Source organism: Dermacentor variabilis, chromosome 8 (genome assembly GCF_050947875.1).
Source record: "Dermacentor variabilis isolate Ectoservices chromosome 8, ASM5094787v1, whole genome shotgun sequence".
Classification (NCBI taxonomy): domain Eukaryota; kingdom Metazoa; phylum Arthropoda; class Arachnida; order Ixodida; family Ixodidae; genus Dermacentor; species Dermacentor variabilis.
In genome coordinates this window covers 160,227,660-160,251,472 of record NC_134575.1, presented here as the reverse complement: position 1 = coordinate 160,251,472, position 23,813 = coordinate 160,227,660, and the positions used below count along the sequence as shown (strand labels likewise).

Here is a 23,813-nt window from a genome sequence, read left to right as displayed (position 1 = left end):
CTCTATTAATGAAACCATTCCGTCCTCTGTTATACACTCAGTATACGTGGATTAATTGCAAGTGGCTTAGCGCGCTTCAAATCTATCGACCTATGAAAGGCAGTTATAAATAAAAATAAATAATCTGACACAATGAGCCGCGAAAAACGGTTTCCGCTTTTCAACGCACAGAGCCCGGACAGCTCTGCTTTAACAGTAGCGAGGATTGCACTGCGATCCAGTTCTGACATTGGATGGAGCAACATTGCCCGTCCAACAATTCTACAAATTTTCAGGCGCAACTCGTGACACAAAACTGAACTTCCCGACCCCCCACATTCGGAAAACAAAATTCAGGCATATAAAGCATCATATATTCTAAGAGTCTCATCCTACAAGCACTGGGCATTTAACTAAACATATATGCTACGTATACACCGGTCCTCGACTACGGTAGTGTAGTTTATGGTGCAGCTAGGCGGTCCTACACTAAATCACTTGATCCAATTCATAGTCTCGGACTAGTACTGGCAAGTGGTCCCTACAGGACGTTGCCTGTCCAAAGTTTATACTTTCACTGCAATGAGCCTTCCATACAGTACCTTTTTCTACGTACTGAGAATTTGGTCATCACCACAACGTATATACCCCTACATCGTAACACAAGGCAGTTCACGCTTAGAGTACATGAATAAACCGAACATGATTGGAATACTTTTCCAACGGCACGAGGAACACTGTCAGACTTGTAATATTTCTAATGACGTCCTTAAAGTTGCCGAAAGACCACGAAGACTGGCCCCATGATGGTGTCACAGCTATGTCATTGGACACTAACACACTTAAAGGAACGATACACACCACATGATTACATCACGCAAGAGTTGCGCTCTATTCAAGACAGATATAAATATCACGTAGAACTTGAGGCAGACGGTTCTAAAACACAAAAAAACTTGAATTTCGGAGCCGCCGCCGAGTTTAATGCGATTTGGACGACCATTAAAAAATTATCACCATCAAGCAGAAGAATGCTATCATTTTTACCAATTCAATAAGTGCACTCAAAGCTACAAACTTAAACTCCGCGTGTGAAGCCCTGCTTGGCGATATCCTAAGATAGTGCTTCATAACAAATACCGAAGAACCATACGATTCTACTGGGTCCCAAGCCATGTTGGGGTACCAGGGAATGAAGCAGCGAAAAGATGTGCATTCATGGCAGCACACGAAGTCACAACTCACACAAAACTGTCATAAAAACAGTATCCGAGTGATTCGTAAGGGTCTGACCTCAAAGTCGCAACCAGAATTCGATAGAATGGGAGGTGGCGTCTGCGCGTGCGGACGTACGTGTCTCATTGGCACCATGAGTTTTTGACTGTAACACCCGTCTTTTGGGTATATGCTAGTGGCCCTTTCACGCGAAATATGTGAAGATATCCGCGACATTTTGGAATTATTTATTAAGATATCTGTGCATAAGAACATCTTTTATTTTGAATTCCGCGGTTCCTCGCCTACGAAACCTTGGTAGCTCTCCGACGCCATAGACGCTGACACGCCTCGTGCGGGCGTCATGAACCAGGTTGAGGTAGTATAAGGGGTAGATGTTTCCCCGGAGGCGGCAAGAGGCGGCAAACGCACATATACGACGCCACATATCAAGATTCACTCCGCAAGGACGCCAACCCTGCCACGGCCAAGGCGGCTGTAGGGAGATAGATGATCTCCAGGAATAACAAAGTGACGCCTGTCAAGTTGCCCGAAGGTTCATACAAGGCTGTTTATTCGCTTTCGCGAACATTTTGTCGCCTTCCGCTTCAGCTACTTTCTGATCGCCAAGCTTCTTTTTACGGCAGCCGGCTTTCCAGCCAGTGTGGAGCTCTGCCTAGACGTTATTACCATCAACCCCACCGCCGAAACAGTTACCCATTTAGGTTATCGCACGGAAAGGCGCGATCCCTAGAAGAAATATCTCGCAATCAAGTCTCTCACCACTGACGGCCAAGAGCACGAAGACACCTCCTACAGCGTTCCAAACTCTGAGACGTGAAAAGGCATCATCTACATCCACAGAGTATGCCTGGAAAAATTTGCCTACGAAAAAGACATTCTACTCATGCTTCGTGAGTGCAACTCGCAAATGCATTTTTAGAAAGCAGACGAATGGGAAAAACTTTCAACGCAGTGCTCCTGAGTTTCTTGTGAGCGAAATTTTCTTTTTGGGTCAAACATTAAGTGGGATGTTCCAGTCCAAGCCTTTCCGACAAAGAATGGAGGCCTGCACACGCTGTTGTAGAGTTGGACATCAACCGGACGTGAGCCCGGCGCACACTGAGAATACTTGCCAAAAATGAGGAACTGTTAATCCTCCGACTGATCATGTGTGCATTCCCAAGTGTGTATTCTGTAGTTGAAGTCATGAGACTGAATCCATTCAGTGTTCTCTATGGTATAATTCGATAATCTATCTCCCCAGCGCTGAAAAGACTCCTCCATCTAATACCAAGTCTTCTCTTTCGCCCAAGAAGCAGGGACTTCTTTCTAAGAAAAAGCAAGATGAAGATTGGCCTCTCCTATCTGCTGCTCCCTCAAACAAGAAATCAAACTTTGCTCAGGTTAACTGAGAATCGGTAGCTTCCCACAGCTTACCTAAACCTAAGCATCATGAGGCCCCAAACTATGCCCTCCCGCAGCAGTTTCAAGAGGAAAATCGTCTTCTGCATGAACAAATTCTCGACCTCCAAACCCATTCTACATGTACAATAACTACCACTCGATCCTTAACCCTCTACTGATGAACAACCCAATATAACTTCCGCCCCTGCCAGTGAGAATTGCAATCATACTCTAAACATGGACACTTCTCCTCGTCCCACTACCATAACCGCAACAAAGCTCAAATATATTGATGAGGGGAGAGATACTTACGAGGAACACAGTAAGCCTAGTAGTAAACTAACCGCACACATTAAAAACTCACAATCGCTTTGAGGCCCTTGAAAAACATATGAATGCCCTAGAAACCAAGCTTGAATCCCTGGCTGCTAACATTCATAACCTCAGTAACCGTATAAATGCAAAATTTAGCCAGGAAGACGCAAGACTTACCCAGATTGATGACCAATTCACTCAAATTATCGAAAGACTAAATCGACTGCATGGCCGAGTCACCTAAGCGCTCCCAAATAGTTTTGTGGCAGTGCAACTGTAGGTGCTATTTGAAAAAGAAGGCCAGTCTGCAACAATGAATAGCCAGACTCACACAACCGTCCGCAGCAATCGCTTTAAAAGAAACGAATGATTACGCTAAATTCCCCGGATACAACACATTCCAATGCGGAAGATGCGAACGTCCAAATACCACGATCCTAGCACAAAAGCATTTCACTGTTACTTGCTGCCATTTCGAGGGCATCAACATTGATCAGGACTTCGTAGAAATACTTCCTAAAAGACCAGGTCGGCTCCTATTTTCAACCTTAACGTTTACAGCAGTCCCAGCTCTAAGCACCACCGTTTAACTACCGTTTTTGTTCGTACTAAACAGAAAGCTTAGAGAAACCCGCTCCTCATTGTCGGCGATTTTAACTCTCCAGTTCAGCTGTGGGGTAATACTACTTCCACACCTAAAGGGCGAACTTTATGGACCCACATTCAGGATCATTAACTCACCCCCCCACAATGACTTCAAGGCATCTGCTCGCTTAGGAAATAGTCTCTTCAAAGATGCATCGCCAGATCTCGCCGTCATCTCTCGGGTTAACTTAACTAAGTGGGAAAGCCTTCAAATCAACTGTCGTAGCGATCACTACGTCATTCAGATTTCTGTTACTTTCTCTCACAAGCCTTTTCACACTCTGCCTGCAAAACTTACGGACTGGCCGAAATTTCAGAAAATTCGCGCAAAAAATGCTCGCAGTTCCATACTTGATCTACAGCAATCGCTCAGTTAACTCCAAACGGACGTTGACAATCATACTGCGACAATGCCACCTGATGCTCCCTTCCATATAGCTGATGCCAAACTACTACACATCTGGCAAGCGAAGGAATCACTATGAAAGCGGTGGAAAAGACGCCGCCATAACCGCAGGCTTTGCACCCGTGTAGCTAGACCTGTTGATGACATCCAACCATATGTGGCCGAAGTAGTTAATAATGGAGCCAAGTATGTTAGAGCATGCATGGTAATCTCAGTAGTAAAATGACATGGGAACTGCTGAGAAATTCGCTTGATCCCTCTACCTCACGCGCGCAACAGTGTCACTGCATCACTCAATTATTGCACAAACACAACGGAAATATTTCCCACCTTTTTCAGAAGCTTGCACGTTTAAACCACCGTCCTACCCCAGCTCACGCAAATCGAGGCTACACAGGTGAGGCTAATGAACTTCTCGACGCCCCAATAATGCAGACTGAAGTTGGACATGCCTTAGCTTCCCTTAAAATTATATTTGCTGCGGGTATGGATAATGTAATTCACAATTTACTCTGAAATCTCGGCGACAAATCTGTCTCTGCCCACACAGAATACTAATCCCTGCTTCGATAACAGCTCTCTTTCGAACGCATGGAAAACCTCTAAAGTAATCCTTATTCCCACACCCAATAAACCATCTAACATAGGTAACCTTAGACGTATTTCCCTCACGTCAAGCTTGGGCAAAACGCTCGAACATGTCATGCTTAATCGCTTAAATATATACACGGAACACAATCAGTTATTCCCGCCAGTGATTGGCTTTCGCCAGTCACTCTCTTGCCAGGATGCCATGCTAGGGCTCAGGCATGATCTCCTTACTCCTACATTTAGTAAAGATACCTAAGCCATCGTAGGACTCGACCTTCGCGGTGCATTCAACAAGATAGATCATGGATGTATCTTACGTGAATTGAATGTTAATAACCGTTTTCGTTATTAACTGAATTTCTTGCCAATCGCACAGCTGTTATTAGTCTCAATGATCAAAGTTCTCCCCCAATTAGCCTAGGTAGAAGAGTAGGCATTTGGGCTGGTTGGTTCATGATTACGAGCAATAAAAACAGCGCTAAACGAGAGGATGAGTGAAGGGACACAGACCTGCTCTATGCTCTATGCTGTCTGTGTCCCTTCACTCGTCCTGTCGTTTAGCGCTGTCTTTTATTGCTCGTAAGCCTAGGTAGCTTTGGCACTCCTCAGGGATCTGTGCTTTTGCCGCTTCTATTTAACCTAGCTACGAGGTATGTTGCTGGGACGCTCTTTAAAAAAATACACGATCCCCAATATTCTTTATATGCAGACGAAATTACCCTATGAATTAAGGGTGGCTCGGATGGCTACATTTAGCATACCTTACAACATGCTGCAGATGCAGTGGCTACGAGAGCCAGATTCCTTAACCTCGAGTGGTCGCCCGCCAAATCTGAGCTGTTCCTTCTATCCTCAAATAAACGCGATAGGCCCAACATTGAGATTACTTTAACGGGAAGTAAGTTTCCGTAGCAGACAAAATCCGTGTACTTCACATGTACATTCAATCTAACCGACTCAATACGTGTACACTTCCAACTGTTACTGCCAGCCTAGGCCGCACCACACAGCTCATAGGAAAGGTGTACAATAAGTTAAGGAGGTCCCCGTGAGGCATAATTGCTAAAACTGGTACAGGTGTTTTCCGTCAGCAAAATCACATTCTGCCTTCCTTATCTCCCCTTAATTAGGGCCGAGCAAGATATACGCAGACTAAGAATTTGCCCTTGGAGTGCAAAGCAGGGCCTCCACTGAGAGACTTCTGGCTACAGGTACCTTGAATACTTTCAGTGAGCTCACAAAAGCCAACCTGAGATCTCAATATCAGCGTTTATTGAACAACCACACTGGTCGGCACATCCTAAACTCCCTAAGCGTTAGGCGAGCATCCATGATCAAAGAGAAATTCATTATTTCCCACCCGATACATGAGCACTTTCATATCGCCCCTCTGCCTAAGAATATGCACCCTGTTCATCACGAACATATAAGGCAACAATGAGCTAAAGCCCTGCAGAAAAAGTTATTTAACTACAAAGACCTGCTCTATGTCGATGCCGCAGAGTGTCCATGCAGACTCAAATTTGCAATATCAGTCGTTGACTCCACTGGCAGTGTTTTTTTGGGAACATCTGTTATAGCCTCTTCGGAGGAGGAGGCGGTAGAGGAGGTGGTGGCACTCGGTGCAACAATGCCTAATTACTCTCTCCTAGTGACTCAAAAACTGCCAGACATAACTTCGGAGCGTGTAAGGTTTGCAGGACAGCCTTAGCGATTCTGTCTCATTATCCGCCAGCCAAACTTCTGAGTTTCATCTTCATGCCTACTGACGCAGGCCTAATCGGCTATGAAGCGGGCCGCCTAAGTTCTCGACCTTTCATGAACCAAGCGCAGGTTGGACTAGCATTCACCTCCAAAGCCAGACTACTTATATACCACGACATTTGCGGGCGTTACCGCCTAGGTCGCCTAAGCCTCACACTTTTAATGATTCTGTCGTCACCTATACACGAGGTGCTATGGCGTACTCGCACTTTTCTATCTCCTGCCTCTCATCACAAAATTCAACCGAGTATGTACCCTACCTCAGCCTGCAAGTTTTGTCTGATTACAAAGATGGCACCGACTAAAACAACACACGAAGAAAGGAGACACGAGTCAAGCACGTAGGCGCACTAACAACTGAGTGTTTTATTTCTTTACATAGAAATATATAGCTACTGTCAAAGATCAAAACAAGAAGAATAAACAGGGCAGTCATCTGCATCGCACAAGGGAGCGAAGATACAGAATAACTTCTAAATGTCGCTCTCAAGATACGCCAGTTCCTTTGTCGAAAGAGAAACTGAGGCTTCACTGATACAATCAACACCACGCTTCTTGATCTCAAGCGCTTCGAATATCTCCCTTGTCAGTTGATCATCAGCTCTGTTCAAAACACTGGTTCTATCAAAATCTGGGATGCACTTGCGAGCCTTACAATGCGCACTTATATGACCGGAGAGCTGGTTTTCCATCTTATATCGATGCTCATGCAATCTGTCATTCAGACATCTGCCCGTTTGGCCTACATATGGTGAACCACACGACAAGCGAAACGAATAAACTACTTTCTTTACACATCCGACATGCTTCTGCCCATGTTATTTTTGCGCACACCTGTTTGTTTTCCTGATTTCGTGCGTTGACTTTGGCGGACATCAAACCAAGACGTTCCGGAGCGGAAAATATAACACAAACACCAGCTCGTTTACCTACTTTTTTGAGATTATGAGATATGCCGTGAGCGTATGGAATGATGGCACACCTGGTTTCAGAAGGGCCTGCTCGACCCTGCTTTACAACACTAGGTTGCTTGAGCTGTTTGAGCATTTTTTCCGCAATAGATACGATCACATGGTGAAGATAACTTGCCCCATTGAGGCGGCTGACCTGACAATGAAAACTGCTTTGCAGCCGATGCACGCATGACTTGTCAAGTGCAGTGGTTAAACATGATTGAATGATGCCGCGTTTTATTACTTTTGAATGAGCTGAATGGTAGGAGAGGAAGGGTTTGCTAGTCCTTGGTTTGAACTGCCAGCACACAAGACACGATGAAAAAATGAACTCTAAATCTAAAGATCTTAAACAGTTATCAGCCGGAAGCTCATGGGTCAGGGTTAGAGGATGCAAGGCTGTTTTAAACTCTGACAATACTCTGACAGTCCAGAATTGAAAACCCAGTCATCATTAGTATTGTAAGAGTTTAAGACAGCCTTACGTCAATAATAAAGAATTGTTACATACAGTATCGTACAAATATTTGGGTGTTCACCTAACCGAAAGCCTCTCCTGGACAGACCACATTGCAGCCGTTTGCGCAAAAGCTTCAAGGACATTAGGTTACCTACGTCGTAATCTTGGTAATTCACCTTCCAACATTCGCAAATTGGCTTATCAGACATTTGTTCGTCCACAGCTCGAGTATGCATCATCCATTTGGTTCCCGCATCCTACATACTTAATTAACATGCTTGAATCAGTCCAAAACCGAGCTGCCCGTTTCATTACACGTAATTATAGCCATCACTCCAGCGTAACGCAAATGAAACTCGATCATCCCATACAGCCTTTAGTTCTTCGCTGTAATATCGCTCTGTTATTCTTGTTTCACAAATATGTTTACAATGCCACACAATCCACACTACATACCCAGATCGCCTCGAACACGTCGCGCCGATGAAATAACCACTTCAGTTTTGCGCGCATGTAGGGTACGACACATGCTTTTAACTTTTCCGCGCTCCCTATGGCCATTCGCTTGTGGAATGATCTGCCTGATCACATTGCTTCCGAGTCAGATCAAGAAAAACTTGGTCATCTCCTACACGAGCATTTTTCATAATAGCACTTACAAATCACTTTATCTTGTTTCTTACACTTGGCAATGTGCTTCGAACTTCTTGTGATTTTTTTATTGATGCATTGCTATCTCGCTCCTACGAATTGCTATATTAGGTTGCGTCACGTGTTCACTTGTATGCCCTGTATATATTATAGCTTTTTTGCTTCTGTTTCCCAAAATATCACTTCAAGAATTGAACTCCCTGATATGTTCATTTTTCGTGTATTTTACTTTATAGTATTATTACCTTATGTTGAGTCTTACTCGTGTTATTTACTTGAGTGTACCTTTGTGACCTTTCATTACTTCAGTTTCTCCTTATTACATGTTTTTGGTAGTGATGTTGATGCATTGCATTGAGGCGTATCTTTTGTATTACACTTTAAAAGGCTGTTTACTCTTTCTTTTCCCCCTTGATTTTGTACCCCCCTTACACAATGCCCCCAAAGGGCCTGTAAGGTACTTTAAATAAATAAATAAATAAATAACTGTTTAAGATTTTTAGATTTAGAGTTCATTTTTTCATCGTGTCTTGTGTGCTAGCAGTTCAAGCCAAGGGCTAGCAAACCCTTCCTCTCCTACCATTCAGCTCATTCAAAAGTAATAAAACGCGGCATCATTCAATTTTGCTCAACCACTGCACTTGACAAGTCATGCGTGCATCGGCTGCAAAGCAGTTTTCATTGTCAGGTCAGCCGCCTCAATGGGGCAAGTTATCCTCAGCATGTGATCGTATCTGTTGCGGAAATAATGCTCGAACATCTCAAGCAACCTATCGTTGTGAACCAGGGTCGAGCAGGCCCTTCTGAAACCAGGTGTGCCATCATTCCATATGTTCACGGCATATCTCACAATCTCAAAAAAGTAGGTAAACGAGCTGGTGTTTGTGTTATATTTCCCGCTCCGGAACGTCTTGGTTTGATGTGCGCCAAAGTTAACGCAGGAAATCGGGGAAAAAACAGGTGTGCGCAAAAAAGCATGGGCAGAAGCATGTCGGATGTGTAAAGAAAGTAGTTTATTCGTTTCGCTTGTCGTGTGATTCACCATTTGTAGGCCAAACGGGCAGGTGTCGGAATGACAGATTGCATGAGCATCGATATAAAATGGAAAACCAGCTCTCCGGTGATATAAGTACGCCTTGTAAGGCTCAAAAGTGCATCCCAGCTTTTGATAGAACCAGTGTTTTGAACAGAGCTGATGATCAACTGACAAGGGAGATATTGGAAGCGCTTGAGATCAAGAAGCGTGGTGTTGATTGTATCAGTGAAGCCTCTGTTTTTCTTTCGACAAAAAAGCTGGCGTATCTTGAGAGCGACACTTAGAAGTTATTCTGTATCATGGCTTCCTTCTGCGATGCAGATGACTGCCCTGTTTATTCTTGTTGTTTTGATCCTTGACAGCAGCTATATATTACTATGTCAAGAAATAAAACACTCAGTTGTTAGTTCGCCTACATGCTTGTCTCGTGTCTCCCTTCTTGGTGTGCTGTTTTATTCGGCGCCGTCTTTGTAATCATGCTTAACCAACTAGCCCACCAGCACATGCTAAGTTTTGTCTTGCTAGCACAGCGAACCTTAACCACATTATGTGGCAATGAGAGAACCACTCGCCACGCCCTATCCTTTGTAGAGTTCTAAGTAGGGAGCTGTGCGAGGCTGCCATGCGCAGCTACAACACCGAACTTCAGGAAGTTATCCTGGGGTGCGTTACGGTGGTACAGGAGGCCTACCACGACTATGCTAACCTCCCTCGCCTTCTTCTCGCAGCCCATTTCCCTTCAGGGCTGGATTAATAAAGTTCTCTCTCTTTCTGTCTATTGCATAAATAACAAGTTACGCCAAATGAAACCTCTGCTTGGCGAGTGAAAATCTTGAAGTCTCCAGCAACACTTCTATAGGGTTATAATATGTCGACTTTGAATTGGGCATACACACCTGACACACAATTTTCTACTTCGAAAAGAAAAACCGCGAGCTTGCGAGAAGTGCCATGAACCGGTTACAGTTATGCACATTGCTATGACATGTACACACATTGAAACATAGAGAGGGCAACTTTTACAGAATCTGTATAACTTGCACATAACTTTGCGCCCTGCCTCAATGACCCAGTAGTGCCCTTCATTGAATGGTTAAACTTTTTAAACGAAGCCTGTTTTATACACAGGCTTGAAGTAATGGAGATTTCTAAGCCCTAACAGTGGATTTCTTCGTAACTTGTGGCTGGCGCAGCGTGGCCTCGGTCGCTTTTGCGCCATTAAACTTGAATAAACCCGTCTATTTTGTGAGCGACAATTCACCATCACTGAGCATTATAAAAGTTTATGAAAACCGACGTATTCAATTTGCGTTTGCCGAGCCTTCTTTAGCCCACGAACATGCGTGTGAATACAATAAATAAAGGTGCTACTTAAATGGGAGCTACCTCTGTCATACTTAACCGTGCCTCCTTGCTTCCCCTGCGAATGATGCGGGAATTTTAAGCCGGGGTGACTGAAGGTAACCTTAATGCACCTTCTTTACAAAAAATTTGATATGCGCTTCTTACGCCAGCGTGTGTTAATATTAAGCCGCTAAAGGTGTGTCTGCAGTGGTCAGGTTAAGTATGACGTTGGCTGTGCGTACACAAACATACTAACATTTTTCTCGGCGAGATAATATTCATGGTATCCTTTCAATGCCTTGTTTGCGTACATTGATCGCTTCCTTTTATTATTTTCCTAGAATCTCAGTTCATATCACTAGTTCGCGGATCGCTCTTTACGTTTACATACCAGCATTGTGCGGGTATATTGTGCTTCAATGCCAAGTTTTGTAGTTTCGTCAATGCGCGAGATCATTTTATTTTTACTAGCTTCATACAGTAGATTTTTGCATCTTGACCAAGGATGGCAAGACAGGCACGTGTAAAGAGCCGGGAAACGAAATGTTTCGGGTAAAAATTTTTTTATTAAGGTTTCTTTATTTAATCCAACAAAGCTGCTGGTCGTTATCAATGCCACTCATGCAGCGCTGATTTCGCGTCTGTATTGTGCTTCCCCAAAGGGAAGTGGTCTTTAGAAGAACATACTTGGGGAGTAGGGGGGAGGGAAGGGGGTGTAATCGTGGGCCGAACATGGACCTACGAGGAGCCGGGTGGGTCCGGGAGAGTAGCAGTTTGACAGTTCTTGTTGTACACCGTAATATTACTTCCAGAGTAGCATTCATTCTGATGATTTACTGCAAGGAGGTCCTCGTATTTGTCCAACAGTGACTCGAACAGAAACTGACATTGCTATCTGAAAGACAACGATTCTACTGTATTTTTACATATACAGATATATAACATATTAGTATTATACATAATAATATTTACATAATAAAAAACAAATACCTCGTAAGTGAACCATCGGGAAAATAAAAATCAGTTGCGAGTGTGCGCCTGCCCATGTCGTTTCTTCTGTTGCCCGTGTCTTATTTTTAGCGTCTAAAAGCAAGTTTAAAAACTCATTCAACACCATGAATAACACCAGCGCACAGGACCAGAGCAGGTCCTGTGTTCTTCCTTGTCCGTGTATTTTCCTTTCGCGCTGTTTAAAATGAATGACCCGTACAAACTAACTCGCACCCAAACCCTTCTATACTCGCGGACAACTTTTCTTGGCTATGAAGCGAAGGCTACGGAAACTAAGCGCGCCTCTTTCACCGCGCTGGAAGTTGTCTAGGAGTTTCGTTCATGTTCTTTTTACGTGGAAAATAGAAAACAATATTATTTTTGTTTTTACAGCACATGATTTGAAACGATAGGTAACATTCACAAGTCGGTTATTAGTAATTTATTCTATTTTTAGTTTGCTCTTTCGAGTTTTCGCACACCGGAAACGGTCGCATGTTTTGCACATTTGTCAAACGCAAAATGGCGCCCATGTCTTCAGGTGAGTTTTTGCACTTGCTGTCCCGCCAATCAACTCCCCTGGGAGGCTCTTGACCAACGTTAGCAACAAAATACGGTTGGAGCACACACACACACAAAAAGTGTTTGCAGCGCTGCGCAGAAACCAAGCGAACCCATCTGGAAATCGCAAACTTGGGAATGTAGAAACGAGTGAGAAGCGAGCTGACTGCTGCGCCGGCTATAGGTTGTAGTTATGCTGCGCTTTCGCTCAGCGCGTCACCAAGCCTCTTAAGTTACTGAAGAAAACCAAGGGCGCACTGACAATCATGATAGCATAACGCATCCTACCAAGTAAGGACCCTATCTCTTCAGTGTTCAGTGTTATCTCTTCATAAGCAGCGACGGTGTCGCTGCCGCTGTTCTTAATTTTTCAGTTCCTTCAGGTCAGTCAACTTACGGCATTAAAAGCGTCTTCGTGTTCTCAGAGTTGTCCTGACCGGGCCTCTTGCCTTGCTCCGCCAAAAGCGCAACCGAGCAGAGAAATATCTTCTAGTAGCACCATGCAAAGGCCATATACCGTATCTGTTTGTTTCTCGCACATGTGACTGAAATAAATACCACGAAATAGAGCGTAGCATTCTGACGGTTACAGTATCGGGCTTCTGCACTAAGGAGCCGAAGTTTGAATGCCGCTTTAGGACTCACGTGTTCCTCTATTGTGTTTATTAGTGAGGAGAAACCTACTCGTCCGGAACTCGACCAGTAACGGAGCGACCTACCGACTCAGGTGAAAATGGGTTTATAGGCGACAAAACTTCACTTTAAAATGTTGTGAACCATAGCTTCAAAACTGGACGATGCACAGAAGTTGGAAGTTTGAGCTTATTCATACAAACCATAAATACATAAATCTATTATACAGACGAGAGTCACAAAGTATTATTACTTAAAACAAGACCCTCGCAATGCGTACTCGAGGTGAATTAAGCATGCTCCATATACCAAGGGCGCTATACGTAAAACTATTCCAAACTTTTCTATTCCAATTGTGCTATCCGCGGTCAACGATTGGTCAAAGACTTTTTTCCACAACGCCCACGGCGCCTGTCTGTCACGCGACGTCACGAAAACCGCGATACCTCCCCATCTGATATGATGTGTACACACTGATTATGCATGATTTGACAGAAAAAAGAAAAATAGTTATTTCTGATTCGACCCCTTTTCGCCATTAGCCCTCGGCTATTGGTAAAAAGTTTTCGGGCTGCACCCACTTCACCTGCCTGTCACGCGACGTCGCAAATCCGCACTAACTCACCGCGTCAAATTGACGTGTACGCAACAAAGATGCATTAATATGCCGAACAAAACTGAATTTTCTTCGGAATAGCCGCAGGCTGCCCCGTACCGAAAGGAATAAAAGATGGCTGCCGCCGATTGCTGAGACGCTGGCTACTTGCACCTGCCGGAGAGCATGGGTGTATTTGCGTATAATAAAACTTCTTGCGTGGCCGTGTAAAGTTTTTGAGCCCTTTCGGCACGTTTACCACCTCATTCTGCCAACTCTTCTTTGCTGAGGGTCAGTTTTAGCGTCATTCTTAAGCTTCCGTTGCATGCCGCCGTGATTTTCGACCAGCCACCACAAGCTAAGTAAGGGAAAGCCGACCAACCGCACACGCCGGCACCACCCTCTTCAACCGGTTATCGATTTTCAGTGCACTGGCTCTGCCCCAGCGAATCCCTCTCCACTTGAGCGTTCTCCTCGCCTTTTGTCAGCCAATTAGATACGACAAGCCGCTCAGTTTAGGCAACGTTATTCGTTTTGCAAGCAAACAAAAGTGACCTCCTATGAGCGAGGAGAGTGTTTGATTGGTCTGTTCAGACAACCCTGCGGGTGACCGCCCGGTGCTTGCGTCGGTGGTTACGCAAATTTGACGTCAGGAGATTGGAATGCAAACATATTGGAATAGTTTTACGTTATAGGGCCCCAAGACAGAAATTCATGTGTTAGAATGCCGTGTGTATCTTTTCGTTGCACTGAAATACGCTACTAATATAATTATATCGATTTTTATATTTGCGGCGGAGATTATATTTCTTACTAGTACAGTAGATGTGGAGTAAAGAATGGTTGTTAGTCAGCGCTGTATCTGTCGTCTGTACTTTACGCTGAATGTTCGATTCCTGAATGCGTAAACGGCTGGGGCGGGGCTATATACAGCATGCATAAAATATATTGCATGCTTGTGAATTGCGAACCAGTACAAGCTTTGTCAGAAACTGAAGAAGCAGCATTTCCTAGAAAATTTAGGCTGAAATTAATACAAACTTATTCAGATTTTAGCCGCAAAGCAGGTCATAAATATTACACTACCTATTACTGTATTACAATGCAAATACTATACTATGCATTTAGCCGTCTCTCAGGTTCTGTGCGTCATGTCATTTTATACGATAGAAGTAAAAAAATAGCTGAAGATTCAGAAAATCGTCGTCAGCTTTACTAAACTGACTCGGCAAGAATTTCAATGAGCATCCCTCACAGGGAATATGCCACTGTTGCGAACAAGACACTTCCACGAAGTGAGCAGAGGCGGGTCAGAAACAAGCAGTGTGGCTGTTTTCGCATGCAAAGGAGCGGCGCAACGAAGTAGGCACACTGTGCAGAGCTCCAGAACTGCCTCGCTGTCATCACAATAATTAACTTAGCCCTCCGGCAGCTCAAAGGCAAGCAGGAGCGCTTTCCGACGTCGTCTACCGCTTGCGATTCCGGCGGAGTCGCGTTCGGTTGCTCTCTTTGTTCTTTCTTACATGGTTTCGGACGTGTGCGCATCAAAGCACGGGAAAGCTAAAGACGTTATCCCGGCGGTATTGGGTGCGAGCGACGGAAGGAGCCAGTCACGGGACCGCATTAGTGTCATTCGTGGAGGATGTTTGCCCACTCGCAGTTGAGGGAACGAGAGCACACAGGACACTGGCGCGGCGATAGCGGGCTACAAGGAAAGACGTACCACAGGTCCCGATGCTAATTCGGTCATTCGGAGACGACATCCGGCGCCTGCTTTCACGCCGACTTCTGTGCGCACTCGAATCAGAGGCCCGCCTGTATCAGTCGAAGCGGCAAAAGTGTTGCGGTGGCGTGATACCATTGAAAGCTTCGTATGCATGCGCGGTTTTGGTTTTTTCGAGTAAGAGCAGACACAGATTGGATTTTACCCGGTGGTCGTTGCTCAGTGTATAAGCTGATGGGCTGTTAAGCATGAGATGGCGGCATCAAATCACGGCAACGGAGGCGGCATTTCAATCGAGGCGAAATGCGAAAACATCTGTAGACTTAGCTGCACGTAAAAAAAACCCCAGGTGGTCCAAGAAATTCCGCAGTCCCTCCCTACGGTGTGCCTCATGATGAGGACATGGTTTTGATGCGTAAAACCCCATTGTTTATTTTTTATGATTTGGTGACAGAAGTAGGTCGACAAACAACAATAGAGAAAAGCCAATGTTTATAACAACGTTTTTTTTTACTTGGCCTTAATAAATTGTGTACGATGGCGCATCTCAGCGTTTATGCTCTAGACATAATTAGTTTTAGCAATCGTGAATTGGCTATCTTATGCTACAAAAGCATCCGGAATAAAACGTAGCTTCTTACTTAGCTGAAAAAAAAATGATGGAAAAGGAAATTGTTAAAAAAATAGTGTGCTTTCACCTATAGACTGAAAAGGAATATGTGCGAATGTTTCTTACCGCTTACAACTTTGTCCCTCACGCAGGTGTGGTTTAATAAGACGAAATTAGTTGTTAATCGTCTTGGCAATTCAGTTACTCGTTTTGTGTTAATAAACTATTTTTATCTGTGTGGCATGTCAAGAAACGATGAAAGGTTATTTATTTATTTATTTATTTATTTATTTATTTATTTATTTATTTATTTATTTATCAGCGTAACGTGACCTGTGTTCCATACTGATGGTGTGTACCCCCAGTGAGCGAGAACATAAGAGACGTATAGTTGTTAAGCGCGGTAGTAGCAATTGATATCATCTTTGCTATAGAAACACGAACAGCGCAACACAGGACGAGCGAGTAAACAGCACAAGACAAAGCGCTCTGTCCTGTGCTCTTTACTCGCTCGTCCTTTGTTGCGCTGTTCCTGTTTTTATTCTAAAGGTGAACCAACCAATCCCATTGAATACAGTGATAACATTCGTTTTGGAAAGGTGACTGGCTTTATATATGATTAAGTCAACATGCAGTTTCGAAGAGCTATCGCTAGTGATGTGGGCGTCGTGCTACTTATAGGTAGTTAGAATACGCAATGAAATAGCGTGAAGGGGAATATACTTGAACAGCTCTTTTCTTTAAAAAAAATATCATACCTACCACTATTGTCGTGAAGCTACGTACATTCATATTCTTTATTTTTCTTTAACAGAAGCTAAATACTCCTGTGTCTTGTCCTGTGTCCTGCTTGTATTTCACATGGTAGTGTTTTTGGAATGTGATTCTTTTCCTGATGTGTTATGTGTTTCTGTATATGCATATGCGAATTCATATATGTACATGTATGTGTGCATATGTATATGTATATATATATATATATATATATATATATATATATATATATATATATATATATATATATATATATATATATATATATATATATATATATATATATATATACACACGTTAGTTTCCCTCTTTCTTTCAATATATTTGACTCTTATATATATGTATATATATGTGTGTGTATCTGGTCTTATATAAGCAATACATCTGGTATTATGTATTTTTATTCTGATGAACTGATATTTTCTGTACGTTTTTGTTTAACGGTTCGACATTCACGTCGAGGTCAAGCCCTGCCTTGAATATGGTGTCGGGCCTCTGTCAAGCTGCAGACCGCAGCTTTTAGCCCTGTCAACCACAACACTTGTTTTGGAAAATAAAGAAATTGAATTGAATTGAACAGGACAAGCCGATTGACTGTAAGAAACCGTCATTCAATGTATTACTTTGTGCCGACGTTGGCACCGAATAACGGCCACCGATCACGGAAAGAATGGCGTAAGAAACAGCTGCCCCCATGGCATCTATGATGTCTTTTGTAGTGACGCCGAGGAACGATTCCGTGCCAAACGTTAAGTCACGAATATAAAAGTGACTTTGGGTGGTTGTTTCGGTGCATACAACAGGCAGTCATCTTTGGTGGGTCGAAAAAGGGCACTCGGGTCCGTCAGCATGCTTTTCCGCTGACGGCCCGGCCCTATAGGTTGTGTTACGATGGGGTAGTGCTTTGTGGACCTTGCGTCGATGATGGCGAAGCGGCAGCGTTTTTATTTGTTAGCGGCATGTTCAGTTTTATCTGGTGAAGATACAAGCAGTGACAGCAGCTACATGATACTGCTGCAAAGTTTAGGTGCTGCCTTAGGAATACCTTTGAAGCAGCGTTTACAGCTATGCTCGTTTCGTTGCCGATGGTTTTGTGTCTGGCGCGTAATGCCTTGTGAGGCGGCGTCATACCGACGTGCATCACTGGAAGTTCCTCTCCACCCTCGCTTCCTTCCCTCTCACTCCTCCGTTAAGTAGACCGACATTCGGGTGCCGCGTGATTTCTCTGACTCGTATCTGGAGTGTCTGATAAACCACCTGGGACGACCGGATATAGAACCCTAATTTTTGATAATTATTTATTTGTAGAAGATCTGCGTGGTAAAAGAAGTAACACTGCAAGCGCAACAATAGTAGTGGGCGCAGTCGTACGTTGTCGAAAGCTGATTCGTGGGTCAAGCGCGCCGGTTAATCATACATGATCGATGATACTAGGGAGGGAGTGCTCGAGTACGTTCGAAAATACTCACCGATATTCGCGTCATGCACCAAGTCTTATTGAACAAGCTGTTTTCATGATATAATCGGTGTGAATATTTACACATGTACTTCGTTATCTTTGTCGAGTGACCACGTTTCAATGCCAAACAAATGTTATCGCACAGCGCAGGACGCGCCTGCAGGTAACTTAATCTTCTTGAATATTATCAATGGGTCTATCTGCGGTCTGTTGTCACCGCACATTGTGTAATCTGATTTCATGTGTGCGCGACGCGAGCACCGGTAATTTCTCTGGAACCTTCGATGACTGACGCATAAAAGCCGACACCCTTGACCCGCTCATTATATTCATTTTAAGGTTCTTACCAGCGCAACGTAAAACACGGATAAAATGAACGTAAAAACGATGACACGGGGCCATGTCATCGTTTGCACTTTCATTTTGCCCGTGTTTTACGTTGCGCTTTTACGAGCCCTACCATTAATCCCACCCAACTCGCCCAACTTGCCGTCTTGATACCGCTGATCAGATTTTAGCCGATCGTGACTGTATTTGCCGCTATCGTTGTGGTTTGAGTGTAGCCAGTTTTTGAGGGCACAGGTTCGCCCAATAAAACACTAGTTTCGGCATTCATAGTTTTGCTGCTTTCTTCAACGTGACCAGCACTTTACAATATTCGGCACTGTTCCATTATATGCGCACGCTTCCAGCGCCGAGTGCTGGCTTTCTAACGCTGGTTATGAAATACTTCCTCCGGAAAAACTGAAACAATGTATGCATGTCAATATATAATTTAAAGGATAAGTTTTTAGCGTCGAGTTGCACATATTTCAAATTATCAATATAGTTTCAATATAAATAATATGAATTGCTTTCACACGTTAGACGAATGCTCACTTAGTGCTCGGTACGGCAGCACCAAAACTGCCTCGAAAGGCTCCTTGACCTTTCTATATAATAATATGGCGGAAAAGAGGCGGATACATAGTTTATTTTCCAGCTATTTACAATCCGTTCAGCTGCACACAAGTAGGCGTACAAGTGTGCAAGCATCAGTGTGTGTCATCTTCGGCAGTGTCTTCAGCGTTCTCGCTGGCACACCGTTCTGGCATGAGGTCTCGCGGCAGCAAAGACGCCGTGTCGGTGCTTGCTGTAGGTGAGCAATATCGCCCGTATCATTCTAGGCGGACGATGACGGCGCCATTAGATGAAACTGGAGCTACGGTGGGATCAGGAGGCTTCATTTAATATGTTGCATCGATCAGTTGCCGCAAGACATCGTAGGTGCCACAGTAGTACGAGCAACTTTTTGTATGAGCCGACGTTCCAAGACGGGTGCCAAAGAAAGACCATGTTACAAGTGGTTAAATAGCAGTAATGTAACGGGTGATATGTTTGCGCAGTTCGAGGATGCTTCTGGAGGTTTGCAGATAGGGCCACGGAAGCCTTCTAGTGTTCTTTCAAGAAGCGCTGGAAGGAGCATGTCTGAAGGCAACGTCTGGTCTCTTCCGTACAACAAATAAAACAGTGAAAACCATGCAATCATGCCGAGATGATTTACTCGCAAGCGTTATGAAGGGCAGGGCAACGTCAAACCATGATGGTTCGTAGTGATATGCCATCAGCAAAAGCGGAAATGCAAACAGAAACCTCGTATGCCTAATGATATAGATCTTCGACATGTAATTCCTGTGCAGCCGATTTCTAGCCATGCAATTGTCCCAAGCGTACGTCTTAGTGTCTGAGGTAAGGTACTGTCATAAATGCAGGTGAACCAGAAGCGAATCAAGACATTGGGGTAGTTCCGGAATTGTTGTATTTGCATTAATTGCCAGCGTGACGGTGAGGGCTTATTCGAGGTGCTCTGTGCGACTACTTGTATGAAGGTGGCAAGCAGTGATAAGATTGGTTTCTTGCACGGCAACACAAGAAGTCGTGGGCAATTTTATATAGGAAGTAGGGAGCCGAGTCAGTGATGAGTTGATGAGGAGGAAGACAGCATTGTCACATATGTTTGGATGAGCAAGAGCGATCACGCTTCTGCTCGCGTACTTCGTAAAATGTAGTCATTCCAGATGAAGAGGCAGAGTGTTTGATCTGAACGGCTTTGACATTTTAAAATTTTAGCGCCATGAAACGATAGCCATAGCTTAAAGAGAATACTTCAACTGACCCACAAGAATACTTACAACTTTCAAGCCGACTTCAAAGTTGTAAAAATGAACAACATGTTGTTTAGCTCAGCCAAATATTAAAATACATGTATTTCACCTCGACTCGATGACAAAACCTATGGTCACAGAGTACTAAAAATAACCCAACGTCCGCGGTGGTGACGTGGGCTAGTTGGTTTCTGGAGCTCGTATTCATGTTTCAGTGAACTGCAAACATAAACACAGGCTTCTGGTCATTGACCTATTCAAATCTGGGACGAACTTTGGAATTTCTCAGTTACTAGTAGCTTCCGTTCTGCACACCCTCAGCACGATGATAACTTGTTCATTTGCTGCTTTGTTTTTTTCTTTATTTCATTTACACTCGTGATGTGGTGCTCCTTTCTTGAATACAGTGCAGTACAACTGGACAAGGACATAGAGAATTGGACACACATTGGCCTTGCCCAGTCGCGCAGCAGTGTGTTATCATGAATCCCAATCAACTATCCCACCGCGGTGCTTTAGCTCATTTCATGTTCTATAATCTTCCATCCAGGTACCCCTTGAATTCCGGTCTGCAGATGCGGCCACCACCAATTTCTCGCTGTGGTGGACCCAGGTGAAAATACTGCCAACGCCGTCAACTGCTGACACTCTCGTCTCCCTAAGCAAGGAATGCGAGTTCCTCTGCGCCACCAGCATGGTGTGTATCAAAAAGGAACTCGTTTGCAACGGTGTTCCAAATTGTCCACAGCGGCTGCCCGACGCCAGGCATCCCCGTGCATCCTCTGACGAACTGTTGAAGACAGCAGCCGATGAGGACGCCCTCCTTTGTGCAGCGGACCGTGCCACCGTCCAGGCCTACTGGTGGATCATTGGTGTGGGCCTGACTGTTTGCGTCAGCGTGCTTGTGTGCTTCGTATTCTCAGTGTTCCGGCGATGTCGTGCTGGGAGGCACCGGTTCTGAGAGGCGCCGGTAATGACGCCTTGTACCTCCAGGAAAGTTCATGCACTACGAAGCGATCAGTTGATATCGCAGGACGGTTGTGCGTAACTATTCAAGGTCAAGCCTTGAGCTCAAACTGAAGACCTGAAGTTCTCTGCAAAAAATTTACCGCAGAGGGCTGGAGCAGTCCGTTGTCCAAATGGCTATTTATGGACCACATAGTGACGTCGAAGCAAATCGGGTTGTGTCAAACCAAGGTTGTTTATTCTTCAACCAAATTTCCTCGCCCTCAGAAATGAGCCGAAATGTCCGAGTTACTCAATAACGATGATTACGCATCTGGACTTTGTCACTTTACATGGTTACAGATGTATACTAAGTGCTGCTCTTTAATGTGTAAAAACTTTGTTTAATGGTGCCGTGATGTGTGTGTGTGTAAAGTTCACCAGTCAACGCGAAGAAAAAAAAACAAGCGAGGACTCATCGAGCGTTGATGTTTATGTATTCACAGGGATCATATCTGTCAGCGACTATATATTTACTTTTGGCTCCGCGGGTGCTTCTGTGTCTTCAGCCGATGCAGTTTCTAATGAGTTGGCGATCGCTTGCGCCCCAGGTCTGTGCTCGAAAGGCTGGTTTTATAACCTAAATTACTTTAGTGTCTTTTAATAAAATAACGATTTTCTTGCATGGTTGTTCCGAAGAAAAACTTGTTCTCGAAACACAAGGAAGGGAAATGGCGACTGCAGGGTTTTTTGCCTAAGTTTTCTCCATGTGTTTGACCGTTCTAGCGATGGCTTAAATTTTTTACACCTCTTGATTTAAGGCTACCTTATTCAGTCAATTGTCTGTCGTTATGTTTTAACAGACGGACCACTTACGGAAGCACCAGGATGAAAATTGTAAAAGATATATTCGCTTAACCTTGGCATTCCTACAGCAGAAAATAAATACGTATTTGTTTCCTGCAGAAAAAAAACGAAATGATGTAAAACTCTGTTAGGCATGACTGCATTTGATGGCCTATTTTTCAGACTCTATAACTCACAAATTGTGCTCGTCGCAAGGTTACTACAAAGCTGACATATTTAGGGGACGTCAGCTTCAATTCATGCAACTGCAACGTGTCTGTAAACATTCCTTAAATGATATTGATCAGTAAAATTTAGTTTGTTCTGGAGAAATATGATGATCGTTTTGCATTTGAATGTCTACGAATGCTTCGCACCATATTTAATAATGATCATTATGTTGCTGCAGCTTTCATGACAATATGTTTTGAGATTGTTCTCGTGGAACTGTTCATATAGAGATGCACAAACAGATGAAACCTAAACAGAAGCAAGCCATTTGATGTCTGCTGTAAATTTATTTTTGGATGCAATATACCTAAAAACAGAAATTAAATAGCATTGAATTAATTTCTCATAGTAGACGTCAAAATATTGTTAGAAGCAATATCACCATTAAGTTGCTAAAATTCTTATCTCTAAGTGCGGTTACTAAAGAGCGCAATAATCGTAGGCATCTGTGAATGGGCACCATTAAAGTGCCACTGGAATTTAAAGCATCGGTTGTTCTCGGCACAGGCACTCAATATCACGTAATGCTTTCATTCTAAGTTGATAACGTACGAAGATATCATTTTCAGTGATCAGCGATTGTCTTTGCTAGGGGATAGCATGCGACTTACTCCACGGGGTCATCGCACTGGACTCCACATTTGGCAAGAGTAAAATTCTCCCTCAAAATACTTCCTCCTGGTAGTTAATTAGAACACCACTGAGCACCTGACTATTTCTGCTGTACACTAAGAAACGGTGTTCTGTGAAAAGGTGGTGACCCCCGTACGGCTGGCCCCCCGAAGCACAGCTTTCCGTGCGCTGTGCCCCAATCGAAGAGCCCGTTGAGCGGAGTTGCGTGAAGTACAGTTAATAAATCAATCAGCCAATCAATCAATCAATCAATCAATCAATTCATTCATCATTCAATCAATCCTTTTTGAGTAGGTACAGCAAAAGCGCAATGTAAATACAAAAGGGAAATGAGGAAAAGGGCAGTTTAACTAAGCGTGAAACTACGACACAGCAAAGCAAAGTTCGGAAAGAAACGATGACAGAGAGTTACGAAAAATATCAAGATAATAAAAATAAGCGTTATAAGGACAGTGTATTCTGTGGCCGGTTGCATGTTCTTGGTCACAGACAGCGACATGGAAAAGTCTATCTTCTCTGGTGATCTTGCACGGAATACGAAGCATGATGCTACTGAGGAGTTCGGGACAGGTATGTATACCATGAAGGAATTTGAAGAGAAACAGCGGGGTCAGCGCGATTACGTTGGCAGCGAAGTGAGGGCAATGACAATAAGCCAACCGAGTTACAACAAAGTCCAATGTCCGACTTTGCAAAGTGGTGATGATGTATGCATCGAAACTTTTTCGGGACACGATCTATAATGTCACTGTTGGATCTGGACAAATAATTATCTGGAAGTATCTGGAAGACAAATACTAGCGTACAACTTGCGGAACGGTGTAGGGGACTTGAATTCCGTGGATAGTCCCCAAACAGACGGAAGTGTATGCATATCCCGCAGAGCAACACGTGTAGTGTGCG

At 43.9% G+C, this 23,813-nt stretch overlaps 1 protein-coding gene across 1 annotated transcript in view; it reads left to right on the top strand.

The window, feature by feature from the left end:
- LOC142590696 (uncharacterized) overlaps positions 1-22,417 on the top strand; it is a 512,892-nt gene extending 490,475 nt beyond the window's left edge. The window contains exon 10 of the mRNA XM_075703114.1: positions 20,806-22,417. Coding sequence (XP_075559229.1) covers positions 20,806-21,216 — 411 coding nt within the window. The 3' untranslated portion in view covers positions 21,217-22,417. The remainder of the gene's footprint in view (positions 1-20,805) is intronic.
- The last annotated feature ends 1,396 nt before the right edge of the window (positions 22,418-23,813 follow it).